The sequence below is a fragment of the Vanellus vanellus genome (assembly GCF_965231255.1).
Source record: "Vanellus vanellus genome assembly, chromosome: 1".
NCBI lineage: Eukaryota > Metazoa > Chordata > Aves > Charadriiformes > Charadriidae > Vanellus > Vanellus vanellus.
This window is the reverse complement of record NC_138905.1, coordinates 72,318,996-72,343,752: the sequence shown is the minus strand read 5'-3', so window position 1 is coordinate 72,343,752 and position 24,757 is coordinate 72,318,996. Positions and strand designations below refer to the sequence as shown.

Genomic DNA, 24,757 nt, shown 5'->3' with positions numbered 1-24,757 from the left:
CCTTGCTTTTTTGGTAGTTATTTGCCACAAAGCAGAGATGTAAAAATCTCCTATTTATACCTGGAGCATACACATTTCCCGAGCGAAAGAACTCCAGCAAGTGATTTGCTATTTCAGTGCCTGTTGAACTCCAAATCCCATTTATTTTACTCTTTAAGGTTAAGCAAGTGCTTAAATACTACCTTGAAGAAGGACGGACTGAAGTATACGCTACAATGCCTTCTTTCTCAATCACTCCACAGACTAAAGCTGCAGAGAATCAGGCAAAACATCTGCAAACGCTCTACATCTCAAAAATCCATACTAAGTCACAAGTATAAAACTGTATATTATAAAAAGGGACACCATTGCTACATAATTCATTAAACTTTATTTGCTTACAGTTCTCAAGTTGACATGCCCAAACTGTTTCAGCAACTACCTTCTCCATAGCGTTACCTAAGCTGTGAATTTGTTTTATTTCTGCAGATAGACATACACCACCCTGTAGTCCCATGCCTTTGTCATGTTACAGAAGTTACCGCGAAGTTTTTACAGTCAGATTGCTGTGCCTTAGCAAAGCTTCACTAATTAGGAATATCACAGTATCACAGTATGCTAGGGATTGGAAGGGACCTCAAAAGATCATCTAGTCCAATCCCCCTGTCGGAGCAGGAACACCTAGATGAGGTTGCACAGGAAGGCGTCCAGGCGAGTTTTGAATGTCTCCAGAGAAGGGGACTCCACAACCTCCCTGGGCAGCCTGTTCCAGTGCTCTGTCACCCTCACTGAGAAGAAGTTTCTTCTCAAATTTAAGTGGAACCTCTTGTGTTCCAGCTTGAATCCATTACCCCTTGTCCTATCATTGGTTGCTAATTATGAGCAGGAGTATAACACCTCTCTACACTGAATTCTGGGACTGATGCTTCAGTTGTAAACCTCACCATCTTAGCACCATAGGCTCCAAGTGGTATCCCCAACAGATAACCAGAATCAGAGTTTTGCTTTTAATAGGCGTTTGTGTCATTTTCTGTGTTTCAAGCAAAATGAAATTCTAGCAGTCTTTAATTTGTCAGCTGAAACAAACAAACAAAAAAAAAAGGTGCCTATGAGACCATGGCTGAGGTTGTTACACACAGGAATACACTTTCCTTTTCCTTTGACAGCCTCCTCTGTTGGGTCAAGTCTTCTGGAAAATTCCAACTTTCACACCCTGCCTAGCCTACCGATTGAGAAAATGGACACATTATTGCCTTGATGGTGCTCAGTGGTAGTTAGGGTCTGCATGTGCTTTTATGAGAAAGTGGAAATTTCAATTTATATTCTTTCTTCAGTGTTTATTTGTTTTACTCTAATACTTTATCCTTGACTTTTTTTTTTTCCCCTCTTATATTTCCCAGTGACCCTTTGTATGGGGGTTCTCTCTCTTCAGAAGTCTTAGAAGGAATTCTCCCCCCCCACCCCCCCCCACCCCATTGCAGTCTGGTAGCTGAAAGTCACAAAAATATTTTGATTGCTTCAGAGCAAACGGGCTATTGTTTACAGAGAAATTGTGTGTGTCTTCATGTATCTTAGTTGGGCTAACTGAGCAATCAGAGATTAGAGTTGCAACTATGGTCCAAAGTACAGGTTTCACGGCACACGGTTAGACTTTCAATATATATGTTGTAAGGCAAGAGAAGGAAAGAAAGAGAGTCATTGCACTGAAATCATCATACAAAATAGAGAAGTGTTAGGTGGCTAATACCGGAGTGCATTTCCCCATAGATGCCTACTATTCACCTCCTCCTACAGATGGTTTTGCCTTTACAGCTTTTTATTTCCAATCTGCACTAGCCTTATCTAGCCAGGCAGTTTGTATGTTGAGTAGCTGTCTGGCAATTCCTCCTGTAATCCTGTTAAATCATAGCTAATACAAGTTGTCGCTCCGCTTTGACCAAGTCTCCAGGCATAACATCTTTTTCATAGCATTACCCAGCTCAAAAGTAGGTCTGGATATACGAGCTTGCCTTCGTGCCTTGATGCATACAGGTAAGAATATTTATTAGCATGCTTGACCTAAATGCAGGTTGCAGAATAATTTCATAAGTTATAACACTAGTTCAAAAAATTAGCATATTTTCCATCAGTTTATTTTACCCTAGAGAATTTTCTGTATAAAGTAGTCATAATTTTACACAATTAATAGAAAAAAAAAAATCCAGCAACTTGTAACAATGATCAAAATGCCTCTACTAATGTTTTCCTGAATCTTTTGGCTTCTAGATAACTAATAATACCCATATGTTATCACACAAACATACTTCATACTTGCACACCTTTGATAACTGCGTATAGATATGGCAATGCTAACCAACATATGAACATTCATTGCTTCTTTAACAATGAAGAAATTTTTGGAGCTTCTGGCAAGGCAATACGGTGCAATAATTTTGAAAAGAAAAGGAAGGAAAAAAAAAAAAGTACAAACAACTTGAGAGAGTCAGTCTTAGATCCCAGCTGGTCTGTATGGGAGAAAGACAAGTATATACCTGCAAGCATATACTTACCGCATTCATTTTTCAGTCTCCCGGCAACAGCACCTACTGTGGAGCAATGCTAGGTTTCCTTGCTAAAAATGCTGTTTCACACCACCTGCCTAACTAAGCTGTGCCTAACTGCATGGATCAGACTAGCCATCATGGTACAGTTACTGGCACCTCAGTGTCACAGATTATGGGCCAATGGACTGCAGTTCTTCTGATGCACTCATTGATTTACACTGCACTCGGTTTCCAAGCTATGAAAATCAGTGCATGAACTGATGTGGAGGCTGCCGGTTTTATTTGGTCACATTTGCCTGTGAGAGCAAATCTGATTATTACAGAGGTAAAGTTTCAGTTCATTCTTTTTACTTCATCTCACATCAGTTCAAACAGGTTTATTTCCTCTTCTGCTGGATCTAAGCAGACTGAGCATCTCAATCAATATGTTCTCTAGAACACAAATGTTTGTGTGCTACAATCAGAAATGTAACTACCCTGCATGCAGACAATCCTAAGCATTATTTTATTTAGCTAATCTAAATATTCACAGCTGTGAAGACACAGCAAGATGGGAAAGTAATCTGCTAGCCTTCCTAGATGCCAGGCAGATTTGCACAGCCTGTGTTGAGCCCATTCTGCTGCATCTCCATTCCACTGCATCCGTCTACTCCATCTCTAATTACAGCCCTAGCTAGATATAGAAATGAGGCATTATAACATGTTGCCAACATACACCCCAGTGCAGAATAAGCACCAAGATGATGTTGCATGTTATGTTAGAAACAGGTGTTATGAACAGATATGATATTATTGACAGGCCTACTCACCAAAAAAATAAAAAAAAATTAGGGTGGCACTGCTTACAAGAATAAGGGCTTTTCTTCACTGTACGGCTCACCTTGTAATTTTGGTGGTGATTCAAATTTAAGTGCCTCCTCAACTTAATTGTGCAAATGCTTTCAACTCAAACCAGTTGCCTCTCATGGGGAAAAAGAATATGTGAACACTGCTAAAGTTTGCCCAGGGAGTGATTTTTGATCCCTGAGTTAAGGAGTGCATGAAGGTTTGTGTTCAAAATACTTGGAGTAGCTATAGTTAGATAGAACCAGCTGTGCACCCTGCATAGACCCAGCAGGAGCCTACTCCAGGCCCTCTATGACTCTACAGTACTACTAAGACATGTAGGGGGTTGGTTTTTTTTTCCTTTAAAAGGGGGTTCTGTTCAAAAAGCCCAGCATAACATGAAGCAGTCTACCATGGTGGTATTTCCATACCATAACACGGAAAGTATGTAAAGCACATCCTGGAGCAAACCTTAAGCACAATGCTGGAAGACTGCATATGTCCAAGGAGTCTAGTGTGGTGCTATCTCATGGACATGGCCTCCAGGGAGCAGTCCCTGGAATGAGCTAGGAAGTGGATGAGGTAAGAGAATACTTAAACTGGACATACATAAGTCCGTGGGCCCTGATGGGATGCAGCCATAAATGCTGAGGAAGCTGGTTGATGTCATTGTGATTCTTGTGTCATTCTTGATAATCTTTGAACAAACATGATGATTGGAAGAGGTGCCTGAAAACTGGAGAAAAGTAAATATCACTCCCATCTTCCAGAAGGACAAGACAGACCCAGAGAACTACAGGCTGATCAGCCTCACCTTGAACCCTAAGAAGTCTGATGCAACAACTAATCCTGAGAACCGTTTCCAGGCACACGAACTACAAGAAGGTGATAAAGAGTAGTCAGAATGGACTCACTGACGGAAAGTTTTGCTTGACCAACCTGATGACCTTCCATAATGAAATCATGGGTTTTTGACCCTGTCACCCATAACAACCTCATAGATAAGCTAATAAACAATGGGCTGAATGAGCGGACAGTGAGGTGGATTGAAAACTGGCTTAGCCCAGAGGGTGGTGGTCAATGGCACAAAGTCTAGGTGAAAGCTGGTAACTAGCGGCGTACCCCAGGAGTCAGTCCTGGGTCTAGTATTGTTTGACACATTCCTTAATGATCTGGATGATCGGGCAGAGTGTACCCTCAGCAAGTTTGCTGATGACACAAAGCTGGGAAGAGTGGCTGATACACCAAAGGGTCATACTGCCATCCAGAGGGATGTTGACAAGATGGAGAAATGGGCTGACAGGAACCTCATGAAGTTCAGCAAAAGGAAGTACAAAGTCCTGCACCTGGGGAGGAATAAACCCATACACCAGTACCTGCTGGGGGCTGACCATCCAGAAAATAGCTTTGCAGAAAAGGACCTGGCGATCCTCATGGACAAGAAGCTTAACATGAACCAGCAACGTGCCCTTGCAGCAAAAAAAAGCTAAAGGTGGCTAACGGTATCCTGGGCTGCATTAGGAGGAATATTACCCAGCAGGTTGAGGGAGGTGATCCTTCCTCTGTTACTTAGCACTGGTGAGGCCACACCTGGAGTACTGTGTCCAGTTCCAGGCTCCTCACTACAAGAGAGACTTGTATGTACTGGAGAGAGTCCAATGAAGAGCCACTAAGATGATGAAGGGACCAGAGCATCTCTCCTATAGGAAAAGACTGAGAGTTGGGACTATATAGCCTAGAGAAGAGAAAGCTCAGGGAGGTCTCTTTGATGTATATAAGTGCCTGAAGGGAAGGTACAAAGGCAATGGAGCCAGGCTCTCTTCAGTGCTGCCAAGTGACAGGACAAGTGGCAATGGGCACAAATTGGACCACAGGAGGTACTGAGGGTGACAGCACTGACACAAGTTGCCCAGAGAGGTTGCGGAGTTTCCCTCCTTGGAGATACTCAGAAACCATCTGGACACACTGCTAGCTAAGCCAGCCTGTATCCAGACATCACTTAATTAGGTCTTATACGAAGAAATATCTACTCTTGTCTGTTTTGAATCTGCTGATTTCACTTCATGTTCCCTTTATCCTGTATTGGAAGATACAGTAGATGATCCTTTTCTGCAGATATTCTCTGTGCTCCTCAATTTTTGTCATCTATAAAATACACATCTTCTCTTCACCAGGATGAAAAATATCATTACTTGTTTCTCATATGGAAGGCATTTCATTACTCCGAGCATCCTTGCTGCCCTTCTCTGCACTTTTTCAAGTTCCATTACATCATATTTGAAATGGGAGAAGTAGAACTGTTGGCCATATTCGAGATAAATGAACACCCTACACTGATACTGTGGCATAATATTGGTTTCTGGTTTTTCATTTCTTTCATAATAATTCCCAACATTTGTTCTATCCTTTTTTTCAGCTGCTGTGCACCAAGCTGACATCCAGAATTATTTATTATAACCCCAAGAACTCACTCCTGGTGGTAAAAGTCAGCTCAGAGCCTATGATTTCATATGTGAATTTAAGACTATTTCCTCCCATCTACATTTATCTTCTCAAAATTTCATCTGCCACTTTATCACACACTCAACTCGGCATTGTAAAATCCTTCTGCAAATCATCACAGGCAGCTCCTGTGCACATTATGGACAGCAAACTTTATCACTTAGCTATTACCTCTTTTTTTCTTTGTATAAGTTAGAAATGCAATTGAGAACACAGGGTCTGACCACAGATCTTTCTGGGTCATCACTGTTGGAAAATGTTTTCTCCTACCTGTCAACAATCTATGGGACAAGCAGGAAATAGCGATCAAACACAACTCAGGCTTTGACTTTTTCAATATTTACTGAACTTGTGGTTGAAGAAAGTATTTATTGCCTATGCTATCAGTTATTCATTGCCCTACAGTATCAGAGGAAATTTTGTGGACCACAGTTGATTTGCAGCTCAACATCTTTTATCACATATGCCCTCTGAAGACTCTCTTTGCAGTGGAAAAGGCCACGCAAAAAATAAAACAGTCAATAAGTGGTGTGCGTATAGACCGTATGATTGGTTTGATCTCTTTATAGCAAGGACTAGAATGGAAATTTGGGCCATGCTCCTAGGAAACCAGATGGGTCCCTCAGTAAGCATCAGATATTCACCTTGAACAAGTCACTACCCTCTCTGTGTTCCTCCATCTGCTAAATGACAGTTGTGGCATCTACCGTTCTTGGCAAAGTACTTCATAACACATTGATCAAAAACATTACAAAAAGTGTTAACAGCTTCTTTATCTAAGTGCATGAAACGGAACATAATGAAAGTTGAATGAGGAATCTATCTCATTTAGTGCCTGTCCATGGTAACTTAGCTTTAGAGTCAGATGCGCTCTGAGTGCCAAGTTAAAAACATGTCACAGCTAGCCTCCGTTAAAAAAATAAAATAAAACGTCACTCAACTGTGAAAACACAAGCATAATTAAGAGCAAATTTTTTTTTTTTTTTCAGTATTTATTCTTAAGAATTCTCTAAGAGCAACGCACACATGAAAATTATGACTCCTTCAATCCTGAGAATCTTTGGGAAACATGAAAGCTCTTATCAAACCTTCAATGACATGAAAGGGAGAGAATAGGGAAAAATTATACAGACCTATAAATAATTATTGATTTTTGCTAAGCAATCAATAAGGTCTGAAAATGAGAGTTAAAACATTGAATGAATTTTCTTTCTCTTTGGTATAATTCCTGTCCCCAGTAGGTCTCAGAGTTGTCCTTTGGGGACAGGAGGCTCACTACAAATATGAACAATTACAAACAGGAATACTGTTAAATATCTGTGTTCTTACCGAGTTAGTCTCCAGGCACAAGTACCTTCTAACAGCTGATTTGCACTGAACCGTCTTTGGTCATCCTCACGCTGTGGAAGAGAAGCATATAGTGAGATATAGTATTCTTACAGGAAGAATGTATGTTGCAGAGGTTTGCTTGGTGTTTTCCAAAGTCAGCACGTTCTTTTAGGACCTCTCCTTTCAGAGTGTTCAGGATGTTTTGGTCTGAAATGTTATTTGGTGAATCTCTCTCATGTTATACTGGGTTGTACTATATAGGAGGCCAAACCAGATTGTCACAGGAGCTCCTTCTAGCTACAGACAGATTAAGACCATAGCCAGGCCTCGGGAAACCCTGCCTCTGCTCTCTTGTTACAGGCAGCAGAAGGCAGCCTTTTGCAATGGCAATATACACTGGTCACGAAGTGGAAATCAGTTTGCAAATCACCACCTCTCTGCTGCTTCCTGTTCTGACAGAACAGAATGGACAACATCTGTAACCATCCTTTGCACCTCCTCTGAAGGGACTTCTCTCAGTGAAGAGTCACAGAGATGATCAAGGCACTAAATCATTTTTTGAATGAGGAGAGGCTGAGCTGGGGCTGTTCAGTCTGAAAAAGGGAAAGCTCAGGGGAATCTTATCAATGTGTACAAATATCTGATGGGCAATAATGAAGACAAGGGAGTCAGACCCTTTTCAGCAGTGCTCATGGCAGGACAAGAGACAAAGGGCAGCAATTAAGACCCATGAAATCCTACCTTGGCACAAGAAAAAAAAAATATTGTAAAGGTAGTCAAACACAAAAAGAGGTTGCCCTGAAAGGTTGTGGAGTAGGTTTGAATATCTGCTGAGATATTCAAAACTTGACCAGACACGGTCCTGGGTAACCTGCTCCAGCTGACCCTGCTTGAGCAGGGGGACTGGGCTGAAGGATCCCATGAGGTCCCTCTTCCAGCCTAAACGATTCTGTGATTTTGCCTTATTTGACACATTCTGCTGACCAAACCTGTTCCCATTCAGATATAGTCCTTTCTCCAACCCCATGGATTTGTTGCCTTTGATGCCTTAACTCCTCCCATTCCATGGAGGTGGCATGTATCGCCAGCCCAGCTTGTAAACACTACCTTTTTCTGACTCCTGGTTGAGCGCATGACCCTATAATTCATAGGGAAAAGTTACTGAGAGGTTTGTGACAAGCACGACCCCAAATTCATTGGTCAAGGATTAGAAGGGAAATTATACTTATGAACACGTATTACTCTGGGCAGTGTGGGGGGATGAGAAAGAAGAATTAAATAAGAAATCAGAACCAGGAGAGCAGCACAGCACATACACCTCTAGTAGTGATGAGCTTCTGTTTCCACAGTGGCTGGGACAGCTGCCAGACATTATTTTTCTTAGTATCTCTAGAAAAGCAAAGGATGGCTGGGATGGACACAGCTTAGGCAACCAGGCTATAGCCTGTTTATTTACATGTGTACTGATCTAAAATATTTGTTTGCTCAAAGGTGGAGCAGAGGACAGAAATTATATCTGGCCAAGGATACAGAAGAATCCGAGAAGTGAATCCAAATTAGGCTGGACTACGCTAATGAAACTTTCAAGTTCATTGTGAAGGGAAGAAAAAATGGTTTAACTTTAAACAAAATATTTCAGTAAGAAAAAAAAAAAAATCTGTTCATCTTTTATTGTTTTAACTTTCATGCAATAAACAAAATTAAAAAAAAAAAAAAAGAGAACAGCATAATCCAACAGTGATGAAATCCTATTCATGATTCTTTCCCCCAAAAACAGGATTTGAAAGAAATTTTTATTTTCTGAAGAAAAAAAACCACAGTCTTTTAATTGCTTGGCTAAAAAAGCCTTCTCCTAACATTTTGAATGTTAGCGAATTTAAATATTTAAAGGTTGTTCGGAATAAGGTGATCACACTAGCAATTTTTTCTAATTAATTCAAGTACAGTAGCGGTCTAAAGCTAACATTCCTGAGCAACTTGTGTCTCTGCTATGGTTACATTCAATTTAAATGGTAACTGACATGTAAATTAATTCACACTAATTCTGCTTTAGATCGCTATATAGAGACTTAGCACTAGCGCCATTTGAGAAGCAGGATCTTGCTGAGCTAGAAACATTACAGATGTTCTGTAAAGAATTCCCATCTGGAGTGCTACTATCTCTTTTATCACATAGTGGCAATAAGTGAAAGACGAATTAGATGAATGAAGTGGAAGGGGGTGAAGGTAAGAAGAACACTCTCATGCATTAAGCCTCGAATGTATGTGTCTTAGACCTAAGGAGTAAGCTCCGCTTTGTCTAGGCATTTGATCTTACACAAACACCTGTGTTCCTTATCTCACTGTACTGACATGAGAGTGTTAAATGTTACCGTAGAGAAGACAGGGGCAAGTATTTGGGCTTAGGGGATGAATCTGAGAGTAGGTCTTTTCTCAGCCGATTTCAGAATCTGTCTCTGAACCTCACCGAGTTGCCTCTACAAAAATGATTACAAGACATACAAAAATAGCTTATGGATGCCAATTTCCTGTGTGCAGCACTAACTGTACTGACCTAACACTGTCTCTGACCTAATAACTGCCAGTTTTGCTCACATCTTCTGCCCATACCATACTCTGAGGCTTGGAACACCTGACCTCTGACAGCTATCATGATGCTTCAATGCATGCTATAGGACTGGTACAACATCTCAAGCCTTGAGATTATTTTTCAGTGCTACCATAATCAGAAGGCATGCATTCCAGGAAGCAAATAATACCAAACAGTCCATACGTAGTTGCTTGCTCTAATATCATGATCTGATTTTGCTACTTGTAGACAGAGCAATAGTCAATCGCATCCATCTTGACTCTCAGCAGATCATATCCCCCTTTTTTTTTTTTTATTTCTTTTTAAAGTCATGTTTCCCTACAGATGAGTAGTGTACAAGTTCTGCAAAATCCACCCTGCATTTTCATAATGTCACTGCATGCTTAGCTGTCACATTGCCACCTCTAGAGACCTTAAAAATAGCAGAGCACATCTGAACTGAGCAATCACAGGTACAAGGCTTGAGCTACAGAAAAAGTCCGATAAGTGACTAACTTCCTCCTTGATTTCATACACTGACATGACTAGAGGATAGGGAGGGATGAACTTGGAAACAATATGACAGAGACTGAAGGAGGGAGCCCTGAAGCCTAGAGAGAAATTAGATGTGTGTGATTGATAGGAAACCCAGAAGCTTAAGGGGATCTGGTGGACTAGGGCAAAAGGTGGGTGTGTGTATGTGAATTATTTAGTACCTGAATACATAAGGGTGATTATTATATAGAAGGGCTGTCAAGATACGAATATGTTTCTGTGACACTAGATAAACTACAACCTCAGTGGAGATTTCTATAAAATAACATATTCCAAAGATCAAAATTTGGAAGGATCCTATAGATCACAGGTGAAATTCTCCCCATGAGTGAGTAGCTGCAAATGTGCATAACTGTCTGATATAGCTGAAGAAACTTAAAAGTCTAGAATTGTGGCCTTTTTTTTTTTCCCCTCCAAAAAGCACACTATTTTTACATTTTTTTATATGAATTCTGAGGGAGGGAAATTTGTTTTCCATAAACTGCTTCTAAGTCTGTGACTTTCAAAGACATTTTACGACCAAAGCCACAAGTTTCAGAAAACAGCAACAACAAAATTGACTGTGAGCTCAGTGTAGACTACCTTAGATCCTTGAATTCGGCGTGACTGGAGCAGGTTCCAGTAGACCCAAAGAGATCCACAGAACTGGGTCCAGAGTGAAAGGAAACACCGCAGCATTCAGTGCACCACGGTCTGTCTCCGCTCTGGTCCTGACAGACTTGCTGGTGCTCCTGTCTACGAGCAGAATGTCTCCTTTCCTATACGAGTGCTCTGCCACAGGCATGCCCTGGAGCTGGAGGAAAACTCTGGTTCTATGGCTTATGCCATCTCAAGAGCTGCTGATGTTCTTTGCTATTATTAGTAACTGGAAGTAACTTCATGGCCTGAAGCTTTCAGAGCCGTGTCAGTTACCGTAAAGGGGTGATCAATAATTCACTTGAAGATATCTTAAAATGTCATCCTTCCTGGTTGAACCCTATTGTAGGTTATTAATTATAGTTCCACAAATTCTTTGAGACAATAAATATTTTCTAATGGCCTGAACGCTGCTAATTTGTCTTCCAAGCTTGTTAGTTACCTGCCTGAAAGACTATTTTTGTTTGTTTGTAATCATTCTCCCTGGTAATTGTAACCCTTTCCAAAAAGTGAAATGTCAAGAGATGCTTGGTCTCTGCTCCTGGCCTCCACCGTGCATTGCAGCATATTAAACCTCATTTAGACCTGTCAAACCACAACAGAGTTGAAGGAGACTTTGAGCATATTAATAGAATATGAAGCATTTTACAGTAGCACAATTTCAAGGGATACTTAAACACAAGAAAAGGCTCCCTTCTATTTGAGGTACTACACGATCCCTCTAAAAAGTCACAAGCTTTTAAATAATGGGGGAAAAAAAAACCACCTTCTTATCATGATGGACGACTGACTTTTCTTGTCTGTGATTATGCTCAGAGAGTTAACACTTACCTCATTGTGCCTAGTAAAATACTAACACCATTAACACTGGTATATATGAAAATAAAAGTCCTTTTGAACTTTCAGGAAGTATCGCTGGCTGCTTTAGTCCAAAAATCCCTTTCTGGAGGCAAGTGAGACTCTTGTTAGAAACATCAAAGTGTTCTTTGCTGCCTCTCCACTGCAAAGATTTATGCTTTTCCCAGATAATCAGTATTTGTGGACAAATCTGAAAAAATGGGTCTCTTGGATAGGCAGAGCACTCCCTGGAAATGGTATCTGGATAAAGATTTCTGCTTCTACACTGTTCCACTGAGAATTTCTTCCTAAATAACTAGTGGCTAGGTGGTGTTTAACTTCTGACCCACTACAACTTGTGGAGTTTTGCTTAACAGTTGTCTCTTAGAGACCACCTAGGTTAAAATACAGAGTAGGATAGATGTGTCACCAAAACAAATCTAGGAGTCATTACTCAGTATTACTGTAAACCGTGTACACTGGGCCACCATTTGACAGGAGGACTATTGGATTTTCTCCATATTCATTGTCATTCTCAAGATTTCAATGTGTGCAGAAAAATCTGCAAGGTACAGAATCCCCACTCCTGTCAACAGAAGCTCTTTGTCTGGCTAGATGCTATAAAACTGAGCTTAAATATGTTCCTATATTATAAAGATAACCTTACGTTCCCTGTATAAGTCTTACTTGGAAGCTTAGTAAGAATCTAACATTTTGAAAATTCAGGTCATAAAAGACTTTTTTCAAAAGTGTTAAGGCTGATAAATTTCATGTCTCAAAAAAACCCCAAATCAAAGTAAAGGTCACCCACTGGCTGAAAGAGCTGTGGTTCCATGTAAAACTCCAGGCCAAATTTCTTGCTTGTAATTGCTCAGTTCAAGACAATTTCCTCTTCATTACAGAATGCCAGCTTCCCACAAAAGGAAAGGAAGCAGGTACTCACGTTAAAAAATATGGTTTTCAGCTGAATTCACAAAAGAATTGTGAACAATGAGTTATTGGCCAAAGTTCAGAAGCTGTCTGGTTTAAAAAAAATAAAATTAGTTGCACATTACTTATAAGTATCCACTTATATCTGTTATTAAGCATAATAATAAAATAATAGTAATTTGCCTGTACAGACAGATATTTTTAATTACGCATCCCGATTTCAACAGTGTTATGTCAGGTAAGTAAGAATCATGAAGGCAGTCTCCAGATGAGTTTTGCTTCCTTAGCACACAAACAAGCTTTTGCAGCTTCAGAAGAGACTCCTGAACATATCATTAGGTTCCAAAGCAGATATTTTTGAAGATCTATAGTAATAACAGATCTACAGACAGCAAATAGGTCGTTTGCTCGATATTTTAGTTTTTCTGTTTGAAGACAGAATAACTTGTAAAGAATCAATCATTGGCTTGAAAGTTTGAAGAGGAGATTGTCAGGAAGTTGTTTGAGGCTCCCTCTTCAGTATATGCATATAAAAAATACCTTCAGCACATGCTATATGCATACAAGCAGCAACACACCCTCATATCAAACTTCTAACACATGTCATTGATTTCTCAGGCCAGAAAATGTTGGAAACCTGCAACTGCCCAGTAGAAAGGTCAATAATATATTATTACACTTAAAAGATAGAGATGCTGACCTAAAAAATGTAAATAACTTTTCCACCATTAAACATACTTACGTGTGTCCATAATTATATCTAATCACCAACACGCCACTCTTCTCAAGCCCTTCTTTGGCAGCGCTATATGGAAAAATGAAGTTTTCCATCTCCTTGCACAGGACGTCTTGTTACAGATCTAACTCTAGGAAGGACTATAATGACCATCTAATCTCTGTTTTATGCAGACAACGGAAATCACATGGTGATTCCTGCCATGATCTCAACAACTTGTAGTTACATTATAACAAGGTACCACAGACACTTTCCCAAGACAAAACTCATTCCACTGATCACTGGACATGTTCTTTTGCTGATGTGATATGGGGATGGGGTGAGAAAGGACACGGATAGACACTTGCTCACACCCTTCTGGCAGTATACTCAAACATCAATGTATTTTCTCTAGACTGAGAGCAAGCAGTTGGCAATTCATTGATCTGAATTATTTTGGAAGAAGTGACCTGATGACGAAAGCTTCCATGTTTCCTAATTTACTTTCTTTTGGATGATGTTATACCAAGAAGAATCGATGGTTTTAAAAAAATAACTAATTAAGTGAATAATACTGGCTGTGAAGAATGCCAATAATTTAAGCCAGGATTGTACACATCAGCACTAAATTATTCTGCTTTTATCTATAAATGGGTTAAAATGCTAAAGGTGTGTGTATATATATTTTTGGCCTCTTTACAGTCCTTTTTTAATGCTGCAGGTAATGTATTGAACTTGATGTTTCACATAGTGACGGAAATTAAAAGAAAGCCCCTACCCTTTTTTGTTAGAAATCTGACATCTGACCCATATATATTGACAGACTCGGGCTGATAGCACACTTATGCAAAGCAGGTAATTGGTACTACCCGCGAACAGAGTCAACACGCTGCCAGTGAACACTGCCCAGAACAAAGCTTCTCCTCTACTGTAAACTTTGGGTTGGAAGTAATTCAAGGTGGTCCACTGGGAATAAAGCTCACATTTAGCAGCACAGGTCAGTGTCATCAAAGCTGAGTAATCCACTGCAAGGTCGCTTAAACTCACATAATCTGAATAGGAATCTCCCTGGTTTTCAGATGATGATAAAAGTGTTTTCTGTAAGGACTGAATGTCCTTTCAGACAACATTTCTGCACGTCTACATACAAGCAAAGCACGTACACACGCACACAAGTATGCATCACACATTCACAAACACACCAACTATGATTCTGGCTTTTAAAAGGCTACCCTGCTTTTCAGTGATAATGACAAGAATCCCGATCTAATGCATTTTCCACAGCACTTTGAGTGGTTTTGCCCTTGTTATGTTTAGAAACATAAAAAGGCCTACCATAGAAAGGCCTCTGACGACCTGAAATAAATAGTATTAAATTCTGACAAAACTGATTTTTCTTCTAAAAAAGGTAACCTTTGGTCTTTTTCAGTTGTGCGTTCTCTATAGTACCTCACTAGATACAAGTACAGGAGCAGTACGTTTCAATGGGAATTCAGCAATAATAGATGCATTCTCAGAAAAGTAAATAATCTCTCTTTGATTATAACTGCAGGTTGCTACCTAAAAGGATTGGTGAAATTTTATTCCTTCAGGGATGCTGAAAGAAAGAGGAGGAAAAAAAAACGACATACCGTTCGAGACAAACTTTGCTTCAAATTACTAGTGTTGTGTAGTCGAAGCTGAATGCAGGTGGTTGCCTTGCGAAGACTTTCATGGCTGCCTAAAGTATGATTACTGCAGTTCAGGGGGGAAAAAAAGAAAAAAAAAAAAAAAAAAAGGTTATCTCTGCTTGCCACTTCCTTCTTTTTTTTTTCCCCCCTCTCTCCTTCTCCTAAAAGCACCGGTGGACTAAGTTCTAAATGTAAAGCAGATTGAATAATATAAAACCTGTACTTGGCACGTACTTCCATGAAAACTGATGGGGTTTGGTTCTGGCATATTTTCTGGTGAAATAAGAATAATTGCTGAGTTGTACCTTTGACCATTAAGTTCTGTAACAGAACAGTGACGCAGAGAAAGAATATCCTAAACAAACTGCACTTGCTCCTAAACCTTGAGATTATTCATGCATATTCTTCAAACCCAAATTAGTGCAATTTATGCAAAGTATCTTGGTTATGAATGCACCACTGCAGAATGACTTGCAGTGTTTGATATCTAACTTGCAAACCAAATATTAACTATAGGTTTGAAAATTACATACATTAAGACAGGTGGCCGTGATTCTCAAAAAAATCAAAGTTCTCACCCTGTGCAGCTCACATACAGATGGTAAAAGAAGCTGGGATTCGGACTGCCTCCTTCTCAAATCATATGCCAGCCAAGGTCAGAGGCAGAGCTCGACTCACTCAGGTGGAGTGGCTCATACAAACTGCTCTGCTGGTCAAGGAAGCTCTACCACCCCATGACAGGGGAATTCTTTATTCTTATTTGCCTCTTCACAGTAGCTTCTAGTCCACTTATCACTCTTGGCAACTTCATCTAAGTTATAATACAGGTTTAGTTTATCACTCTTAAAATTATTTGGAACAAAGATAATTTCAGTGTTTCCCTTCCATTTTTTGTTTTAATCAGGTGAAATAATACAAAAATTATTTCAGAGTTAAGGCAAGCATCTTTTTACATTTAGAAAAAAAATCCTTTGGGATTAACGGGTAGGAAAAGTGACACTGATTTTTGCAAAGGTAATTACATCAACAAAACAAGTTAATATGCATCATCAGTTACAACTCTACTGCATGTTCAATTAGATTCACGTTGCTCTTTTCAAGACTCCAGCCACAGAAGCACCAAAAGGGACGTCCCATATTTATACAGATTTACAGCATGGTAAGTTTTTTCAGAACTCCCTGGGCATGAAGGAAAGATGATTCTTTTCTCATTTGTCAAGTGCCATGGAAAATTCAGAATTCAGATGTAAAAGGTGCTCCTTTCTACCAAAAAAAGGCATTTGATGGAATGTCTAAATAAAACTGGCTGGATTTCATTCAAAAAAAAAAAAAAAAAACAACCCACCACCCACTTGCCCTATGAATAAAACATGGAAAGTGTGACTTAGGAGAGAGACTCATATCTAACACGGCAGCAGAAGTCCCCAGCACAAATGAATGGTTGAACTTAAATAAGTGTGCTGTACATAACTGCCATTCAGCACAATTGCAGGGAATTCATATATCTTGTAAATGTTCTGCACCTACACTGCACTGTATTTAAGTAAAATACATACTCTCCATTAGAGGTCAAAAAAGGTGGAAGTATAGATACAGGATTTTTATTTTTTTTAAAACAAATACATTAAAGGTCACAGACGACAAATCTATTTCCATCTGACATAACAAATACCTAAAGCAAGGTCCTCTGATAGCAATTCCACGCATTTGCAAAATTCCCTCGTTTTAGAAGCATAAAGTACAGGTGTATGAGACAGATGTTAACAGCAGAGTGGAAAGCGTGTCACTGTTATGCCTCAACACTATCAAATCCCTTTACAAGCAAAAGTCCAAGTGACCAGTTCCTGGGATTGTACCAATGCACAGATTCTCTTCTGTTGCTCCTCAGCTCATATCTGTGTTGTGCCAACCCATGGCTTCCTTGAAACTTCTTCCTCTCCTCATTTCACCTCATCATGTCTGCCTCTAAATGATCCTTGCGTCCTTTAGAACTGCCTCACACCTGTTTGGTTTTGGGTTTGTGGTTTTTTTTTGGGGGGTGGGGGGGGTTGTATGTTTGTTTTTGTTGGTTTTTTTGTTTTGTTTTGTTTTTTACTTTTTACCTCACCATTGTTCCTGTTCTTTCCATCCTGCCTTACCTTCAACCTTAGGACAGGCGTAGTAATGAGAAAATTATGAAGAAATGCACCTGTGAGTTCTGAGTCACTTTTTCCTGATTCCTCCAGTATACAGATTCCTATTGCGATGCCGACATTAAACCAAGTCAATGACAGTATAGCCCAATACAGAGGGGTGTTCTGCTACTGTGAATTGCTATAGCTATACCCTTCTCTGTAGTTACAATTATGTACCACAGATGTATAAAAACTACCTTTTGCAAGTATAATTATTCCAGGTCATCATGCTTCCAGGCAAAACAAGCTACACCAACAGAAGTTGAATTTTGCGGCTATAACTACACTTAACACTAGTGGTTTGTGTTAGCTCTGCTGTATCAGGCAGATACATCACCAAATCCTTTATTGACAGAGAAATGCTGCCTGAAATATTGCAGTCAGAAGTACTGGTGATACAGCTGACTTCATGAGTGCATTTTATTCGCGCAAATACAAAGAGAAAAGTTTTTACAGGTATTGTGACACAAGAGACTAGACAAAACGGATTAATGCCACAATAAAATAATGAGGAAACCTGGTCTAGGTGAAATGTGAACTACAAGAAACAGAGATGTATCTTTGGCATACATTGACAGACTACTTTTTAGCCTTACCCCAGGCTGTAACACACTATGCAGATCTGCTACTATACCTGTACTGTTAAGAAAAAAGTAATAGAGCCCCCTTTGGATGATAGCATGATTACTGGTAACTGGTTTATAGCCCTCTGAGCTCTGTAAAGGAAACAGAAATAAAAATGCTACAACATTATTAACTCAACAGTTTTCCCTCTATTTTTTGGTGGAAATACTACGTGGAGAATACAGCTTTGATGAGAATACCATGACAAAAGACAAAGTAAAAGACAGTCTTTATCTTCAATTGACACGGTAATGAACTGGTCAAAGTGATGCGACTTGCCTGTGGTCTCACAACATATCAAGAAGCAGAGAAAGGGAAAATCCCCCAGTCTCCTGAGACTACCTCACCACTAGATGATTTTGCTTCCCCACAGCAAGGTTCTCTGATGTGCTATAAGCTCCAAATCCTTATACTGTTCAGTCAGACTTTTTTTTTTTTTGAAAAAGGACTCAGCTGAGCAGCATCTCTGAATGAGAAACTTAATCTGCAGTGACAAGAGAAAATGAAGTTTATTTTTCACAAAGAACATATTAATCCAAAAGGTGCTTGCTTCTTATGATCTCAATCTGCATGAATATAACTCTGCCCAGTGTATAATTAATAGCTTAAACTTCACTTTGAGTGAAAACCAATTCTTATTTAGGTCTCAATTCTCAGAGAATAGAATTAGTAAGGCAAAAAAATGTCATCAATAAGGTCACAGGCAAGCATGTGAGCAGAAATTATAAGCATTAAAGCTTTTCTATTCTGTACCCCTGCTCACTATGTTGGTTAAACAGCAAAGCATTAAGGTAACTGTGCAAATTACACTGTGGTAGACTGTGGATGGAATTAAAAATACATATGAAAGGATCCTTTACGAAATCGGATGCCTTAAAAAAGAAATAAAGCTTATAAATATCCTTGGACTACATTCCTTTGCTGGGTCTGCATTACTGCAACCTCATGCAAGCATACAGATCAATTTAAAAAAAAAAAAAAAAAAAAAAAAAGAGTGCCCCATATTCTTATATAAACTCATGTGCTTTGTTTTACTAGGCATTTCAGGATGCCCTGAGTTTGTGGCCTACAGTTCTAAAACCAAAAAAGTCTAATTTCTGTCACATGAGCAGGGTTGGTTTTGGCTTGCTGCTGGCATTGAGAGGTAGTAGTTATTTGACACAAGCTGCTTAACCCAAATTTAACTTATTTTTATATAACATCTTTCATGAAGGGCATCATAAAATCATTTTTAGGGTCATCCACTCTAAATCTAAGGAAAGATGGAAAACAGCGAGGGCAAGATTTAAAGGTTTGGATGGATGACGGGTTGATAAAGCAAAGAAATTTTAGAAACAGCAGATGGCCCTCCAAGAAATAAAAGATGATCACGAACAGGACAAGCATAAGGGAGTAGAGAGCACAGCCACAGCTGGGGAACCCAGAGAAGGAAGGTCTATGGATATGTATGAAAAATCAGAAACTTCCATGAACAACGGTAAAAGTTGATGACAAATATGGGGTTTACTCCTCTTCTTTGAAGGAGTTTCTGTCTTTCAGGCAGGGTTTTGCCTCTAGATGCACTTACACTGAACATCTGAGAAAAGAACTGCAGCAAATCAACTGGTAAAGTAACTTACATACACCTCACAATGACAGAGGGGGCAGGGACAGGGTGGCAATGAATCCTGACAGCTTCTACAGGCGCTGTAAAAAAAAAAATTTGAAGGAAAAGGAAGCGTAGGAAGAAAAAGAAAGCCTGCAGGTCGAAGCAAAGCCAGGATTTCTCAACAGTAAACAAAATGAACGTTAAAGACCAGAAGCCAAATGAGATTCCATATCAGAATTTCACAGATACCTCTGTTAGACCTCCAGCCTATACGCAGCCTTCTGATTTTTTTAAAGTTTGGATATTTAAAATCTGATATTCTACTTGTGAGTCAGATAGGATGTAAGCTCAAGGATATCTCTACAGGAAGGGAATAATGGATAATGAAATCTTGCGGTGCTGAGTGTAGTCGTCATTAGCACACAAGTATTTTTTTCCCCCATCTCATTCAAAGCTAAATGGATTCCAGAAATCATCAAGTCTTTCAGGTGCTTCTGCAGGAGGCAGGATGAAGTGCTCATTAATACAGTTCAATATAATAGTAAATGAAAGCTTTTGACAGATCTTCACAAAGTTGACTGGTTCACTAAACCACTCTGGTCTGAGAACAATTCATCATGTCACCGTTTTGGCTTCAATTTAGATTTTTCTAGATTACATTAAAGCAGGAGCAGCAGAGTATTTATTCCCTTTGCTGTCTCATAACTTGGGGAGCTTCTACTAGAATTCATTCCTGAACATTTTCCAAATACTCTTCTGGGGAAGAACCCTGTATAAGCACATCAAATCATTCTGTTAGCAACATCAGGAGGAAACCAATTTGCACTAAAAGATAGCCCAAACATAGGAAAAATTTCACCCTGAGGCAACTCCACAGGCCATGTTAAGCCACCCAAGGGATCATTACGGTTTTAAATTTCTGATACAGGACTCTGATGAGGAGGCAGAAGACAGGGAGCTGGAAGTACAGCACAGTATAGAATTACAAGCTACTGAGGCCAGAAGCGCAGCTCAGTGCTTTCTGCGTGACAGTGAAGGAGCAAAGCAAAAAAGCTGAGAACATTATTGACCTTGTTTCACTGCTAATGAGACGTGCAGAGATTCTGCAAGTGCAGGAATTTAAACAGTCCACTATTGATGCGTTCTTCCCAACAGTGAAAATAAAACTGTTTGGAACATACTGTACACTGTAATGAAACGCACTGAGCTCACCCTCAATACAATGACTCATTATTTCCATTTTCTTTAGCAATTAGTTTGAAATGAGAAGAGTCTTGAAAATAAAAAAATAAAATTAAAAAAAAAAGCCCTGGCCTTCTTATGTAATTAACAGATCTGTGTATGACCCGATTCTCTGCTTAGCGGTTCTACCGTTGTAATGCTTTGCACAGCGCTCTGCTGTACCAGCTCCTGCTTTAGGGAGATTTGAAGAAGAGAAGAGTCGGCTCAGAAATGTTGAAGTCTCCATCTTTAGTTGCAAAGCATAATTCACCATAAACATCTGAACATTCGACCTGTGTACCTGTGTAGGGGTAGGAGCATCCAAGCTGGGTGTAGAACAAAGCTAATTTACACAGCGTGACACTTGCTCTCACAACGACATTGCTTTCATTAATCAAGCTGACTTGCTCTGGGCTAGTTCTGGTAATCTCACGCTACAAATATGACTGCTTCTAAAAATCTCCCTTTCAATTATTAGACGTATACTATTTTATCCAACACTTTTTAGGTCTCTAACAGATGAGCTGTGATGCCTGCAGTGTCAGCTTAACACGTTACCACAGACAACTGCCAACTTCTCCCCTTCTGCTGAAAGTCACCGTCCCTACAGCACCGCTGACAACAAGAGCCTGCACTTTAGCTGCTTCAACACAAAATCTGCTCACTTATGCTCACAGCTGAATCTAAGCTGCCAGAGGGCAAGAAACGACTAGCTGAGTCCGGTAGTGCTTTCAACCACGTTTACCTGAATGAACGCAAATCAGAGCACTTACTTCCTTACTTGTAAACTACAGACATTCAGAAAGACTTGTCTGTGCGTATAATGTTTTTCTTCTCCTTGCAATCAGCACCATAGTGCTGACTTCATTTGCTTTACTACTGTTGCTACTGGATATGAATAAAAATCACGTGCTACGCAGCTGTATAATACTGTTTCTCCTCCCTTTGGTGATTTTCACCTTTGAGGATATGCATACCCCCTCATGCTTATAACACTCCTATGAGATACTGGAAGCAGCAGCATCCTTGTATTACGGCTGAGAATGAACAGAAGGGCAATGGGGTGAAACAAATTATTCAAGGCTGCACAAAGTTCATATAAAAGAACCACGATTTGAATCCTGGCGCTAGGGCACACCATCACCTCAGCAGAACTAAGTAACATGTGTTCTGGGAGTTTCAGAAACTATACATTAAGCGTTTGGAACATAACACTCTGCCTTTCCCTGTGGTTCTGTTGACATGGCACGTAAGCAGAGTGCATTAAATGCGCAGCTTATATTACACAATACGTACTCAATAATGTCTCTTAATGAGATACTTACTTTTGTAAAAATTCATCAGACCCGCAAACACTTAGAAGACATTCCTCCTCAACTGGGTATCGATTTGTGCAATGGAGGATCTCTACAATTAAGTCATGAGTGATACAGCCAGCTGTAAATAAAGATAGCAAGAAAAATTAATAGTAGCTTGCTAGAGAATTCCAGGCTAGATACTTGAGCAAAGAAAATAAGAATTTCTTTGTAATTCTTAACTTCTGCTGCAGACTAGCTCCATCAAGAGGAATTAGATCAAGCCGCACCTGATTTTTTTTTTCTTTTTCGAATACTCTACAAGTCACAGAATCTATGTCCGTTTAGAGGGAATTAGCAATTGGTTAGGTAGCTGGAATGAAGAGCTGAGCAATTTTCCCAAGCAGAAATGAAGAGACAAATGGCAACTTTTTTTTTTATTATTATTTTCTTAATGAACATCTCAGTACATTTCCCATGTGCAAACATGGCCTGATGCAAAACTTGTGTCATGAGCAGCAACAGAGTCAAGAAGGCTCCAGAATTTGATTTGCTGTTGTTTCTGCTATGCACACCTTTTCAGCCATAACCAAGAAGTAAATTAATGCTCATACGCATTTTCTATACGTATATTAAATAATATAATACATTACATATATATTATGTATAGTCACATTATAACAGTATACAAATATATTATTATATATAACGCATATATATTAAGAAGTTCCATGTCAGTTTGTATAATCTGCTGTTCAGAAATATTCTAGCATTTTGAGAATTTTCTCCAGAGCTACTTCAGCTTTTTAAGCCATTTTCTAGTCTTGCCAATACACTTTCTCTCTGCCCATTTTGGAAGAGCTGATCACAAAATGGAAAAGAATAGCTGTATAATCTGGCAGTCAAATTGCAAACATGTCTGATAAGTTTAGTCATTACAGGCATGCAGGGCACACTGCACCAGCACTGATGCTGCGAGTCTGATACAACTCTCCCTAGCAGAAAAAAAATCTGACTCTTCAGTGAAAAGTCTTCATGTGATGTACCGAGATAGTTTTACAATGCAAAGTAAAGTCTGGACTTCCTCCACAACGCTCGAGCGATCTCATTGTCTGCAGCTGAAAGCAGAAAAGCCAAAGTAGATTTTTCCTTTCAGTTTTTCATTCGTGGTTTTTCTCTATTGCTTCAAAATTAGAGACTGTAAGAACTCTTATTAGAGACTTTAGGTGAACTTTTGGATATAAAAATGGAAACTACCTACAGTTAAATACAAATCCCCAGAAACTGAACAAGTAACCCAGACTTGAGCGTTGCCAAACTTATACCAGTCCAGGTTCAGAAAACTTGTTCAAACTGAGCCTAACCAACCAGCTTCATCAGGTTTAATGGTGTTCTGAATTACCCAGTTGCCACAGCAGCCAATTAATACTGGCAAATCACTTTCAGAGTCACTATGGTATTATTTTAGAACAACACAAGAAATACAAAATTGTTTTTGCAGGGAAGTTGAAAGGAACGTGATACTGAGAAAAAACGTCAGAGAACAGCTGAAATTTCTAGGGGAGGGGACTGTGACAAAACCAAATCTGAAATAAACTAGAGTTGATTACCATAGCTAGCTTGGTTTTTCACTTTGGTTTGGTTTTCCTCGGGGAAGAAAAAAAAAAAAAATAATGCATCAATGGATTCAAAACTTCCTTCTGAGAATTTTCATTGGCTTTGCAAAGCCATTTTTCATTTGCTCAGAAAGCTACTTCGCTTAAACTTTTTCTAACAGTTACTAGTTTTAAACATCTAGCCCTTTGACAACTCTGCTTTAAGCAACTCGTCATAGTTGGTTGGAAATGTAAACTGGAGTTCCTGTTTGCTAAATTTATACACACTAAAAAAAAAAAAGAACAACGGCACAGAATCTTGAATTAAAGTTGTAATGTGCTTTTTTAAGGTCACTCACTGGCAAAAATTGGAAACTTGCTAGTATCATTCATTTGCACTCAGTAGACTCATTTTCCTTTCCTTACTCTGCCAACTGTTTTTGCATGGCTGAACAACTCTTTATATTAGATGGGGCGAAAAAGTGTACTCCCTTCCCCCGCTTTAACTATATGTTATTGTTTACTTAGCCTGTAAGCAAGTTTAGGATAGGGACTGTTCCTTATATCCCCTTCAGTTTTAGCTTACCTTCTAAAGCATTTTTGTAAATAAAGTTAAGCAGACTGAAAATTGAACAATCTGTAGGGTAAATGATGCTATATGACAAAACATTTGGCAGTACTTAGGACTTTGGCATTACAGGGAAATTCAGAACAGAAGTGCTGGAAATACTACCTTCTGATCCAGCTGTCCTAAGATGGAGTGGCTACATCAGTGAACAAGGGAAGAGTTATGGCCACCATCTATCTGGACTTTTGTAAGGCCTTTGACACAGTCTCCCATAACGTCCTTCTCTCTAAATTGGACAGGTATGGATTTGATGGGTGGACTGTACAGTGGATGAGGAATTGGTTGGACGGTCTCATCCAGAGGGTACTTGTCAATGGCCCAATGTCCAGATGGAGATGGGCAAGCCCTCAGAGGTCCGGTATTGAGACCAGTACTGTTCAATACCTACATCCATGACAAACGGCAGGATCAAGTGCCTTCTCAGCATGTTTGCAGGTGACACTAAGCTGAGTGGTGTATTTGACATGCCTGAGGGATGGGATGCCACCCAGAAGGACTTGGACAGGCTTGAGAAGTGGACCTGTGTGAGCCTTATGAGGTCC

At 39.6% G+C, this 24,757-nt stretch overlaps 1 protein-coding gene across 1 annotated transcript in view; it reads right to left on the bottom strand.

Annotated features, from left to right (window-relative positions):
* PIK3C2G (phosphatidylinositol-4-phosphate 3-kinase catalytic subunit type 2 gamma) overlaps positions 1-24,757 on the bottom strand; it is a gene marked incomplete at its 5' end in the record, with an annotated part of 212,422 nt that overhangs the window by 174,595 nt on the left and 13,070 nt on the right. The window contains 3 exons of the mRNA XM_082496368.1: positions 7,179-7,249; positions 15,052-15,154; positions 22,023-22,134. Coding sequence (XP_082352494.1) covers positions 7,179-7,249; positions 15,052-15,154; positions 22,023-22,134 — 286 coding nt within the window. The remainder of the gene's footprint in view (positions 1-7,178; positions 7,250-15,051; positions 15,155-22,022; positions 22,135-24,757) is intronic.